Source organism: Lycorma delicatula, chromosome 12 (genome assembly GCF_047948215.1).
Source record: "Lycorma delicatula isolate Av1 chromosome 12, ASM4794821v1, whole genome shotgun sequence".
Taxonomy (NCBI): domain Eukaryota; kingdom Metazoa; phylum Arthropoda; class Insecta; order Hemiptera; family Fulgoridae; genus Lycorma; species Lycorma delicatula.
Genome location: NC_134466.1, coordinates 59,225,839 through 59,239,152, shown reverse-complemented (window position 1 = coordinate 59,239,152; position 13,314 = coordinate 59,225,839). Strand labels below are relative to the sequence as shown.

General features: G+C 28.4%; 1 protein-coding gene across 1 annotated transcript in view; it reads right to left on the bottom strand.

Moving 5' to 3' along the window:
• The window catches only part of jbug (filamin-type immunoglobulin domains fbug), a 302,727-nt gene that overhangs the window by 37,156 nt on the left and 252,257 nt on the right, over positions 1 to 13,314 (bottom strand). Inside the window, exons 29-32 of the mRNA XM_075380319.1 lie at positions 12,700 to 12,873; positions 9,122 to 9,337; positions 7,271 to 7,383; positions 2,728 to 2,926 (exon numbers count right to left, since the gene is read on the bottom strand). Of these exons, the coding sequence (XP_075236434.1) occupies positions 2,728 to 2,926; positions 7,271 to 7,383; positions 9,122 to 9,337; positions 12,700 to 12,873 (702 nt within the window). The remainder of the gene's footprint in view (positions 1 to 2,727; positions 2,927 to 7,270; positions 7,384 to 9,121; positions 9,338 to 12,699; positions 12,874 to 13,314) is intronic.

Sequence of the window (13,314 nt, the reverse complement as noted above, 5' to 3'; positions counted from 1 at the left end):
AGACCCAAAAAGGTTAAAATGTTACAGCAAGAACTACAGAATGAAATAAATTTATCATTAATTAATGAAGTCAAGAAGCTCTTGTTTTATTAAAAGTGGAACAAAGTTTTTCAATGATTTTTTAAAACTGATGGCCTGACAGAGTAATTTTATTGAGAATACTTTTTAAATTGTAACTAAAGAGTACAGCTTTAAAAACATATATTTAGAAGTGTAAACGAATGGGGTTCTCACAAGACAAAAAAATAGCATGATTTTGATTGTTGATTCCCAAAGTCAGTGAATTTTTTTCTTCAGCAACCTAATTTATGTTTTCTTTTTTTATTCCGGCGTAAAGTAAAAACTAGGAAATTTAGAAGCAGAAAAATACTATTAAAGAAAAAATGTTTTATTTTTAAAAAATGAGCATTTTTCCACTTAAGAAAAATTTAAAAGAATTTTTATCATAAGAAATGATCCTATTCTAAGCTAATTACTCGATATCTGGTGACCAAATTTGAAGACTGAATATCACTGGGAGAGACTAAAGGACAAAGCAATTATGCACAATAACATACATTAATTGAAAACAACCAGCATGTAACTGAAGTTTGTTAAATACCAGCAACTTCAACCAAAAGATGCTTTTCTGAGTTAGAGTTAAAAATTACCCTGGTGTATCCGAATGAATAGACTGTGATTTTTCACTAGCCACCTGATTTAATTGTATTTGATCTCTTCTTCTGATAATCTTTTGATCATCGCTTCTATAGGTACAGATCTCTGACCCTACTACGTTCTTAATACAGAGAATGCCAGGAACTAAAGAGTCTACGTATTTGCTGGAAGATTGACTGCGTGTCAAGCAGTGGCCCATTCCTGTCCAACAGCTACATAACAAATATAATTGTAGATGGATGAAAAACCAGGCTTCCTAATGTAAAACATAAAAATCATAGCATGTCAACTAAAGATGTGTTTGAAAATTGATATAGAATATAAAAAGTAAGTAACAGTTAGATAACAGTAGGCTACATAAATAAATTCCCATGAATATTAATTTTTTCATGAAGTAGGTGGAAGGAAGCAACTGGTTTTTTGTTTTTTATAAAATCAGTGACTTTTCACTTATAAAAATAGATGATGTAGTTGCGAATCACGTTTTGGTCTTTCTGAAAGGGTCAATTTCATCAAAAATGATTTATATGTTACAAGTAATTAAGCTATACAATTAAAATAAACCTTTTTCAGTGACCATTTAGATGGTTAGTGTAACCTAATAAAGTAATACAGGCAATCTCTAATCATGCTCACTAATCTCAGTTATATAGAATAAAGATCTAAAGAAGAAAATATTGAATGTCTATTAAAATCTTGATGAATTACAGCAAGGTTTAAATCAAAATGATTTTATTATTATGCTAGTAAATGAGTATGAACATTATGGTAATGACATGGTGAACTTATGATATAAATTCAAGAGCAAGTCGTAAACTTTTTAATCATAAAATTCATTAAGGCATAAGGGAGGCTTTGAACTATAAATGACCTTCAATCATTTCTGTTAAAAAAAAAAACCACCAGCATTTTGAAATATTATCTTGGAGCTTGAATATTAATTGAAAATTGTGTTTTTGTGGTAAAATTAATAAAAAGTACATTGTTTGACTTTTGGAAGAATCTAAAATAAATGAAATGATAGTTACGTACAATTTTACTTTCCTGACTAGAACTATCTAGTCGGGTAAGTATTGTAAATGGTCCTGTTTGGGCATATGATGTTTTCACCGGATGATTCGGTACCTGGTGGGTTAAACCTTGTGGCTATACCAGTCTGCTGACTATGAGCAAAATTTGTTCTATATAAATGGTGAAATTACATCAGTTTAGTTAGTGTCAACCGTCGCCGCTAGTACCACCACACCCACGTGAATTAAATACGGTATGCATATGGACTTTACTTGAATCATTAAATTAAAAAATATTACATTATAAAATGATAAATATTGTAAGTTATGTAAGTAAACCTTGCATCAGAAACAACCCACAGTTGTAGGACTGTGTTGTCAGCTGTGTTTGGCAGTTACATTAAAAAGGTGTATACCCTTCAGAAATAACATGAACATTTTTACACTATGATATTTTAATAGATTATATAGCAATAGATATTAATATAAACAAGATAAATGTAATAAGTTTTCTTCTATTATTTCAAAAATAACAATAAAATTGATTTAAAAAAAAAATTATAGTGTACTTGTGCTTTAATATATATATATATATATATATATTGTATGTAAAATCAGGAATATTTTAGTACCCATATTACAATAAACATGAAATTTTTCTCAAAGTAAGAAGCAAGTTTTTATTTTTAGTAAACTGTATTAAATGAAATCCTAAGTTTTAATGGAAGTTTTTCCTGGTCCTTAGACATTCCACTGAAGGTAGGTTTAAACTATATAAATAAATATTTTGTTAAAGGTAGTGATAATTACAAATAAAAATAAAAAATTTTATTCATCATATTATTCTATGATATAATGTACAATTAACAATGTTGTTGCAGTCAACAGAATTCTTCATTGACCTGAGTGTAAGGCTAGAAGACAAAAATGTGTTACAGATCATTACCAAAGAATAAGAATTCAAACAAATAAATAAAATCCTTTAAATTTTAACATGTTTCATATAATTTAAAATGATTATTTATTATAAAATTAATATCATTAAAAAAAAACTATTAACCTGGAACATCTTCGTCATTGAAAGTAATTGAAACAAAATGAGGTGTTAATTGATGTGGCACAAATGTAACATCATATAAGCCTCTTGAACAGGCAACAACTTCGGCTTTAACTGTATTCTGTTCTGTACTTATAACCAACTCCAGCGTACCTTCACCGGCCTCAGTTGCATCTACACTAAATGTTACAGGTTTACCAACCTATAAAAAATAATTTTAAAAAATTACAAATTATATAATATTATAATTACAATTTAAAAATAGAAACACACAGGAAATCACATCATATCTCGTTCAGCCAATAGTTATTATTCATTTGAACTAATTTATAATCAAGTTTATAAAATGCAATTTTCACTGTTGTGTGAAAGTAAAAATTTTCTACAGCTGCAATTCTCAACCTATTTGATTAGCAAAGCAATTTTTAGAATAAATTTCTATGGCGGAACATTTCCCATTAGTCTAAGGAGTAGTGCTATATGGGTGAGAAAGATTAGACAGACACGGAATGTAAAGTAGAAATACATAAAAAATTACACAATGTCCATGCAATGAATTTATATTTTAAAAACTTTGAAGTTTACCATAATATCTTGTAATGTCTTGTGCTACAATAATTTTGAAACTAGCAGCAGCAAAATGACTGAACGTCATCTACTAGAGAAGGTGTGAATTTCAACTTGACAAATTTCAGTTTTATAGTTTTCTTATTATGATTCTACTTTTTACTTCTTATTCTTTAATTTCATTCAATTTTTATCTATTTTATTTTCTTGTAGCAACCACGCACCTTCTGGGAAGTGCATGTGAATCTCTTAGGGCTCTGCAGAGCATAGATTGAAACCCTGTTCTTAACATACAAAGTTTGATTTTCATACATAAGGGACAGACTGATCCTCTATGTCTTAATTTATGTAGCATAAATGGATAGAAATTGAAATAAATTAAGATAGAAACAGGACTTCAAAATATATTGACAGTGATAGTAAAATATAGATTTTGACATCACACATTATTAGAGTGAATAATTTTACCTGCCTAATTTTTTTGTATTATGGACAGAAGGATAATCTATTCAAGGAAATCACAAGAGAAACAAGTAAGATTATAGTATGGAAACCTTAACAATGAAACAAAGAGCAAGGAGAGTCCAGAGTCAGGTGAAGAAATGAAGAATCTGTGCAAAGGAATGATTTGGCTGAGAGTTGTTTGTGATAAAGCAAAATGGGAAACAATGATGTTATGTTCACTGGGGTGTGGTGTAGAGAATTTCAAAGGTAATTAATATTTGGGAAAGAGAAAAAATATAACTAAATTTTTTTAAGTGACCTCTCCTGCAATTTTGTTGTCATTGATTTATTTTAATGGCTCAGTTTGAACTATGAGATTTATGTAAACAATTCTGATATTTTTAACCTCAGCTCAAGCTTATTTTATTTACATTATTGTAAATAAGCAATTTTTATTATTATATCATCTGCTGGCTGATAAATTATTTTAAATATATCCAATTTCACTAGTAATACCTTAAAATATTATGACATAAAATCGATAATACGTGGAAGATACTGCTGTTAAAACCTGTACTTGCTTAGAAAAAAAATCTTAATGCTTTTATTGTATGTTTTATTTAAAATAACTTAAATCAGGATAACTCAAATTTTTGCAATGATAAAGCTATCAAGTGAAAGATAAAAACAATTTGCCATTTTACTTATGTCAAATTTCGGAGAAAATAAGGACCCAGATCATAGGTATGACTCTATTGCTTTTATCTAACATTAATTATTGCATCAAAATGTGTAAGTACGGCTTAGTTGTTCTATAAATTTATGGTAGATCTACAACTGGATGTTTTTGCCTTTATAGTCTTAATTTAATACAAATTATATTATCATGCTCTATTTTCAAATAGTTCTTAAATGATTTTAGTTGATTTTCATCATGATAAACAGACCTGAATATATCTTTACTTTCAATTTATTGCATCACCTGAGAATAACAATAACAATATTCACTGCAGGTGATAAATTTTAATATTGTTCAAATTATATATAAGGTTTGATAAAAAAAAAGGTAATGAGAATTTTAATTTTTATAAGAAAGAATTTACTTATTTTTATATTGATAAAATTCCTTACAAAATTGTCCTCTAACAAAAAGATTACCCTTATACCAGATTTCTTCCAACCCTCAAAACGTTTGTGGAAAGCGTTTTCGATAAACCCTTACGTCCACAAAAAGATTTTTTCCTTATTTAATCTATAATCGCAAATCAATGTCCTTTCAATCTTCTCTACATATGTTCATTGCTTTTGAGACTGATCGGTCACATTGCCGCCGACATGCCAGCTGCCTATGGGACTGGCCAGTCTCAAATTGATTGCACGATGTTCTATGCCCATCTGGTGATAACCATGCCAATCTCCTAGCTAATAATGTAGCATTGTTCACTTGAGTATGAAGTGTAACAATGTGTGGTTGGTTTTATATATTCGTATTTTGTTACTCTTTACTAGTAATTTTTACACTCACTTTTGTGTTCATTTTATTGTATTCCTCATTCATTTTTTCTTGTATCTTTTTAACTTGGGAACCTTTTTATTTATTGTTTTTATTTTATTATTTTTATTTTTATTATTTTTTATATTATAATTATATTTTCATTACTTTTTCTAATTATTCAAAAAAAAACTGACATTCTGGAGCCTTTGCCTGCACAAAGGTGCTGTGTGTCAAGAAAAAATTACTTGCAATCATATTCCGATATAGAAGATTGCCTAAATTATAAAGATATTGATTGTGAATTTGAATTTTGCGAATCTGATGATTCATCAGACAGTTATCATTCAGATGTTAATGATTTATGTCAGTTTGAATTAACAGATGAGGTAGAAATAGACCTAGAAATATTTCCAATATTTCTTATAATATTCTGGCCATAGAGCCTAGTGAAAACAGTCAATCTCCAAACAGTGACACTAGTGCTACTGCAATGTTACCTATAGGATATACAAATTGAAAGCTGTTGGTTCTTAGTAAAATGATGATTACACATAATCTCAACAGAAAGACTATTTTTTTCTTATATAATAAATAGACAAATCTATAATAAATTAAATCATAAATAATGGTTATGCCATAAATAATGGCATCTTCGATCAAAATTTGGTTAGCATGCCAGTGGGATCGATCGGTCACAAAACTGTTTTTTATTTTATATTTCTGAAAGTAAAAATAACAAATCAACAGTATAGTAACCACACTATTTAATGATATTTAGTTCTTATAATTAAAAATATTGTCTTGATATTTGGCGTTCAGGAAATGAAAAAAAAAGAAAAGGAGCACTTAACCTGTTCATCAATGGAACAAGGAAAAATTGCAAGATATCATGTACGAAGAATACAAAACACTTTTTAATTTTAAAAACTGTATGAAACTATCAAATTTATCAGTTAATTTAAATTCTAATAATTTCAGTATGGTTTCAATTTATCCTTGCAGCAGACCTGAGTAAAATTTCTCATGAGCTGTAACTTGAAAATGAAGACAAGAATAATATGTCCTGAAATGCTTTCGTTTCTTCATGAGACCTGTATTTTTGTGTAATGGATACACATTTGTATACACATTAACTTAAAAAATAAAAAAGTATTACATTAATAACTTAAAAATAATAAAATCTACAAACTTTCAAAATTCAAAAGAAAAGTGATTATGCAGTTTTATATATAAAACAAAAAAATAATTACCACAAAATAAAAAATAATTTATGTACAGTAAAAACTTGGTATTCTACAGTAGTTGAGATAGCTTCTTCAGATAAAAGAGTTGTTCAAATTAAACAGGTTCAATTTATATGTCAGTAATTTAAAATTTTTTATGTGTAAAAATATACTATATATATATATATATATATATATTTCTATCACATAATGTAATTTTCAATTTAGCTATATTATAGATAAATGAAATGGGAAAGATATATGTAATGTCAGCAAACTTTATTATTTATTTAAAACAGATACAACACAATATTGTTATCATAAAAAAATGTTATGATAATAGATATCAAATTTAATGTGTTGCCAAATCTTGGAATAGTATAAAATATGATACAATAAAAATAAATCATGGAAAAAATTATACTCTGAGTTATGAACATTAACCGATCTATACAAACAAGACTTTTCTTGTTTGTATAGAGGATAAATGAGGATGACATGTATGAATGTAAATGAAGTGTAGTCCTCTAGTTTCAAGTCAACCGTTCCTGAGATGTGTGGTTAATTGAAACCCAACCACCAAAGAACACCAGTATCCACGATTTAGTATTCAAATCCATATAAAGTAACTGCCTTTACTAGGATTTGAACCTTAGAACTCTCAACTTTGAAATCAGCTGATTTGTGATGACAAGTTCACCATTAGACCAAACCGGTGGGTTTATATAAACATACTGTGAAAGTGATTGAACTACTAGGGTTTTACTGTATGTCCTACTTCTATTAAAATTCTGTTTAGTGAATATAATAGTAATACCTTAGCAGGTCCAAGTCCAGTAACTTTAATATTTTGTACATTATATACATTGCATGTGAAAGGGCTGCCTTTAACAGGTTGACCATCTGCTTCAACTGACACCATTGTTCGTCCTAATTACATAATAAAGAAACAATAAGATTATAAAAAAACAAATAATTAAAAAAAAATTATTAAAATTATTTTATTTAAACAGCAACAACTACAGGCTGATGCCTGATAATGGTTAGTGATGAATAATTGCAATGCCCGATTGTGATTTGAACTTCTACATGAAAAGTAGAGATGCTACCAGTCCACCACAGAAATCAGCATGAATTTCTATTAAAAAAGTAAAAATAAGTTAAGAATAAGAAAATAACTCGCTAACAAAGTTTTCCAAAAATAAATTACAATAATGTACAAAAAAGGTGGCAATGTATTGCACATTTCTTTCAGCTAGTCTTCTTCTTCTAGGTGAGTGTTTACAGCTATGAAGGCCGTTCTTCACATCCCAACCGCCAAACTCTTCCATCCTGCCAACTTTCCTCTCCAAATTCCTTCTCTCCATCAACTCCATCACTCCAAACATGGAGGTCGTCCACGTTTCCTCCTCTCTCCTGGAGCCCATTCCTACAACCACCTAGGCCATTTATACTCCTCCATTCTCCGAATATGCCCATACCTTTGTAGTTTTCTTCGTCCAAAACATCAATCACTGTTAAAAATGGAATTAAGTGCTGTGAAGCATATAAAATGTTAAAGAAGGCCTTTGGTGATGACGGTAAGTCACAAAGATGAGTTTATGGCTTTCAGGAAGGCTGAAAAGATAATGAAGATGACTTGGGATCTGGGCGTCTTAGTACATCAATCATTAATGAGAATGTTGAAAAAGTTAAAAAGATTGTGGTTGCTAACTGCAGAATCAGCTTTAAAGAAGTTGTCAAATTAATGGAATTTCATATGGGTAATGTGAAACGATTTTTATTAATGTTTTGAATTTGAAATAGGTGGTCAGCCAGTTTGTTCTGAAACTGCTAAATTTTCAGCAAACACAGCATAGTGAAACTAAACAAATGATTACTGGCATTGTTGACGACTGACATTTACTGAAATGTATCATAACTGGTGAATGGGTGTATGTGATGCCAAGATGTATGCTCCATTATCCCAATTAAAGTTTTCTGAGGAGCCAAGACCAAAAAAAGCTGTGACAAGTCTGGTCAAATACGAAGATCCTTCTTCAACGATAATGGAATTGTTCATCAAAAATTCCTGTTGTAAGGTCGTACAGTCAATAAGGAATATTACTTACAAGTTTTACACAATTTGCATGACGCATTTTGCAGGAAATGACCTGAACTTTGGTGAGATAATAAGTAGATTTTGCATCATGATAACACATTAACGCACAGCACTTTATTTATCCATCAGTTTTTGGCAAAACATACCACTATTGCGATGATGCAACTACCCTATTCTCTAGACATGGCTCCTTGTAGCTTTTTCTTATTTCCCAAACTTAAAAGGATTCAAGGGTCAATGTATTTCAACAAAAAATGAGCTAACAGCAAAATCATAAGCTTAAGGTGATACCCAAAGAGGCATTTCACCAGTGTTTTTCAAACTGGAATCTATGTTGAAATAAGTGAAATATCACTACTTTGAAGGAGACAGGATAAACACTGAAGATTGAAGAAATACTTTCAGAGGAAGTAAAAGATTCTCGTTACTTTTTGATCAAATCTTGTATTTTATAGTTTGATCAAGACCAAATTGTTTTTTAAAAAATGAGCTGAATCAATTTTTAAGTCGATTATTTAGAAAAAAAAAATTGATTTATTTTTAATTATTATAACTAAAACTACTTACCAACTTCAACAGGAGTAAATTCAGCAATAACCCTATTATCTTGATAAGTCATTTTGATGGGTAATTTTCTATTACTAGGAGAAGTTGCAACAACATCACACACTGCAGCACAATCAATATAAACTTGAGCAGGACGTCCAGCTGCAGTCATTTTTAAACCAGAACCACTAACAGCCACTTGACCTGGTTCTAATATTTTACATGTGAACGGTGAACCTAAAATTTAATAATAAATAATAAACATATAATTATTTGAATAGCTAAGAAATGATAAAAAACAAGGTTTTAATATTTTTAAACGGTAAAAAAAATAAAGATAGATAATTCACACCAAAATAAATTAGAAGATAAACTTTCAAACAATGAGGAAAGAAAAACTTTTACAAGAAAGCAGGTGGAAATACTGAAAATGAAAATTACATAACTTCCCAAAGTGAAGAAGGTGATAAAGAAAATAGAAAAAACCGTGCAACTATTTCAATATTCTGAACATTTCCACTGCTCATTGTTTGAAAATTATTCTAACTTATCCAGCCATCCATCTTTTACTTATTTAGTTTTTAGTACTGCAAGACAATTTTAGAAACAAAACAAAAAATTTATAATTTTTTAATTTTAAAAAGAAAAGATAATTTCTTCGTTTTTTTTATTTAATAAATTTAAACTTTTGTTCATTAGTTCCAACAGATGGTATGTTGAAAAGTGATAGAAATAAAGATTCTGAAGAAAAGGGTTGCGACACAACTTGCCATTTTGTGCCACGCCATACTGCCAAAAAAAAGGAAAATCTTTTGAAGAATGAAACATTAAAGTCCCATGGTCAGGCAACTTCTCAGACTTAAACCCGATTGAAAATCTTTGTTTCAGCCAAAAAACACTTGTACACTTGTCGAATCGATGTCAAATCGTTCAAGTGAACTGATTAAGAAGGATATTTTATCATATTCATTACATAGAACAAAATTATTAGATATTCACAAAGTGTACAAGTATGATTTTTTTTAAATGCAATTTCTTTTTATTAAACAATATCTTTGTTCAGATTAATTTCCACACTACTGTACATATGAATATTTTTAGAAAAATATTTCTTAAAATTTATTCCCTGCTGCTAAAAAATATATACTCTGTTTTTTTTTTTTTTTTGGCTCTAACTCTTTTAAACTCTAATATTAATAGCTGGGGAAGTCATATCTGTGTTTACTGCCAATTCTTGCGACTATATGATACTAGACATTCTAATTTCCTTTTCAGTACACTTCAAAAATAGTTTTATACACATAAAATTTCTTATGGATTTATAAATGACTAACAAATCAGTATTTAATGGTTACATTTACTTTCTCTGATGTAGTTTATTTGTTCTTTTTAAAGCATAATTTTACAGTAGTTCAATATAATAGAATGATCTTTAGTAAAGTGTAAGAAAATTATACAGAACAAAATGATTCGGTCACGGATAACCAAAAAATTTGAAGAATGTGTGAGCCATATAGCAAATTCCTTACTTTTTTTGTGTAATACAATAAATGTTTTAACATAATTTACATAAATTAAGAAACAACTAGTTATAATTTAAAATTACGTATGAACTGCACATAATTTTTCTTTTTTTTGTGAAAACATTAAATCTACGATACCAAAAATTTTAAATCGTACTAGTACTACTAAATATACTGTATTAAAATGCAGAATTTTATTTTAATTTATGAGTTGCATGAACTAAATTTTCTTTTTTATTATTTAAAAAAAAAAAAATCCTGTTATAACACTTTTAAGTAGCAGTTTTCTGACTTGTAGGTGGAGAAGATGACAAAATGAGTCAGTTGCCAGCACAAGCAATTTTAAGTTGCATTTTTATATATCATGTCCTCTCAGACAGTGATTTTCTAAGCTGTTTTTATTATTTATTCGTTATATTTTTTATACACCTTTTTTATTTCAAGTTTGGCAAAATGAGGACCTCAAATGGAGCAACACTTTCCATCCATTTCTCTTTCATTTGGGAGTTTTCTTTCCTGGATTTCCAATAATTCTTCATTCTTTAACTTTCATCCTATTCTATTTCTTCAAATATTTTCAATTCTATTAGGTCATTTGTGAACTAATGAGGTTCATTGAGTCCATTAATTTAGTTGTAAATATGTTGAAGATTAGTTTTGTGAGCCTGATCATTCATTCTCATTAGGTGGTTAAAAAATTTGGCTCTTTTTTCTGATGGATTCTTAAATTTTATTGCATTTGTAAAAATCTTCACCTATTTTTATTGGTTCTAGGTCTTTTCTCAAGACTTTCTTTCTTTTTCTGTCATATTTGTTTCATCTGATTTTAAACTGTTGCATAAAGACCTTCTGCTTTGATTAACATATTAGAATTTCAGCTTTTATTGGGATGTTCCTTTTGTTGTAAACATATTTAGTTAGGTGAGAATGATTTCATTTTTCTTATTCTTGTTTAGACTGTTTTTTTTTTATTTATTTAAACTAATGATTTGGATTATTTCTTCAATATACTTTAATTTACTTGATTTCCATGTTTTGCATTATTTTACATCTTTTATTTATATTTACATTTTTAAAAATAAACTGGAGGATAATTTTGTTAATTAATTTTTTTACAGTAATTAAAATTATTGAATGAATGGAAAAGATTAAATAAAGAATACTTTGTAGTTAAATGTATTTTTCCATTTTCAGCATTTTTGTTATTATTTTTTTTTTAATTTTTTATATTAGTTTATCTTGTCATTGTACAATAAAAATTTTAGCAATATTTCATACAAAATTAGGTGAAACAACGTGAAACATAATTTTATGTATCAATTCTTTTTTTTTAATAATAAAAAACAAAAATACAATTACAGAAAGAGTTGTTCTTATAAACTAGACAGATCAGTACTTTGCAAAGACTGTCACTTGATCAAAATGATTAAATATTTATCATCTTGTAAAAATTAAAAATAGTAACAACATAAGTTATGAACAACTCAAAATTTTTAGAAATATAAAATAACTACAATAAAAATCATGTAACAAAGAAGTTCAAACTATTATAATCAACTCGAATGAAAATATGACTGTATTTTCTGATTTGTAATTCTCAAAAATCAGAACTGAGCAAAAACATTCATTATATTTCTTCATTTTTCCTTTCTTTAGTATGTGAACTGACCTCAAAAATCAGAATTAGCTTCCATTAATATTTCTCTAAATACTGAATCAAGTTTAAATATCTCATTGTTAAACAAATAAATAGATAATAATTATTGGAATAAACATATTTGTTTCCCATCTTTCTACCACTTGTCTTAAAACAAACCAAATTAGATGGATAAAAAGTAAATATTCTCCCAAACTTCCAGATTGCTTTGATCATTCTCAAATTAAACAAAAGCATACGACACAAAATATACTATATATAAAAATATGAATTGAAAATTAATAGTAATGCTAACTTCAACAACCGTTAAAGGATTTCTTATCTATATAGTGTCCCAAGATACACTGTTATGTTACACATACTGGTACTTTTTTGAAGAGATAAATATTAAAACAAAGGAAAATGTAAATTTATATTACCTGGAATCGGTTCACCATTAAATCGTACACTCAGACTATGTGGTGCTGCTTCTCGTGGTTTAAAATTAACTCGAAACTTAGCATTGCCTTCAGACTGTACGTAATTAGGTACATTACAACCATTCACTGATACTATTATTTCTAAATTACCAGCCCCTGCTTGGGATGCATTTACTGAAACAAATAAAAACACATGATGTAACTACATCTATAATCGGATGTCTAACAAACACAGAGATTGTTGTACGTACTTGAATGCTACAGCTAAGGAATTTCAGTTTCAAAAATGATATCTGCATACTCTTCTTTAGAAATTAGAAAGAAAAGATATTAACTGGGTTCAGTGCATAGTTAGTAATGATAAATTAATAAATTAATTACTAATGGACATGGCCACTCTGATGACCTCCATGGCAGAATGACTTTGAAAAAAAAAGTACAGTTATAATATACTGTGAGCATAAATAAATAAGTTATTGTACAAAGAATGAAATTATTAAGTAGCTGTATGTTGATTTAGACTCAATTTAGATACTGAAGGTGTAACCTACTTTATCTTATTATAAACCAATTGACTGATTCAAATGATATCAAAGTCGTCAGATATCTTGTGCA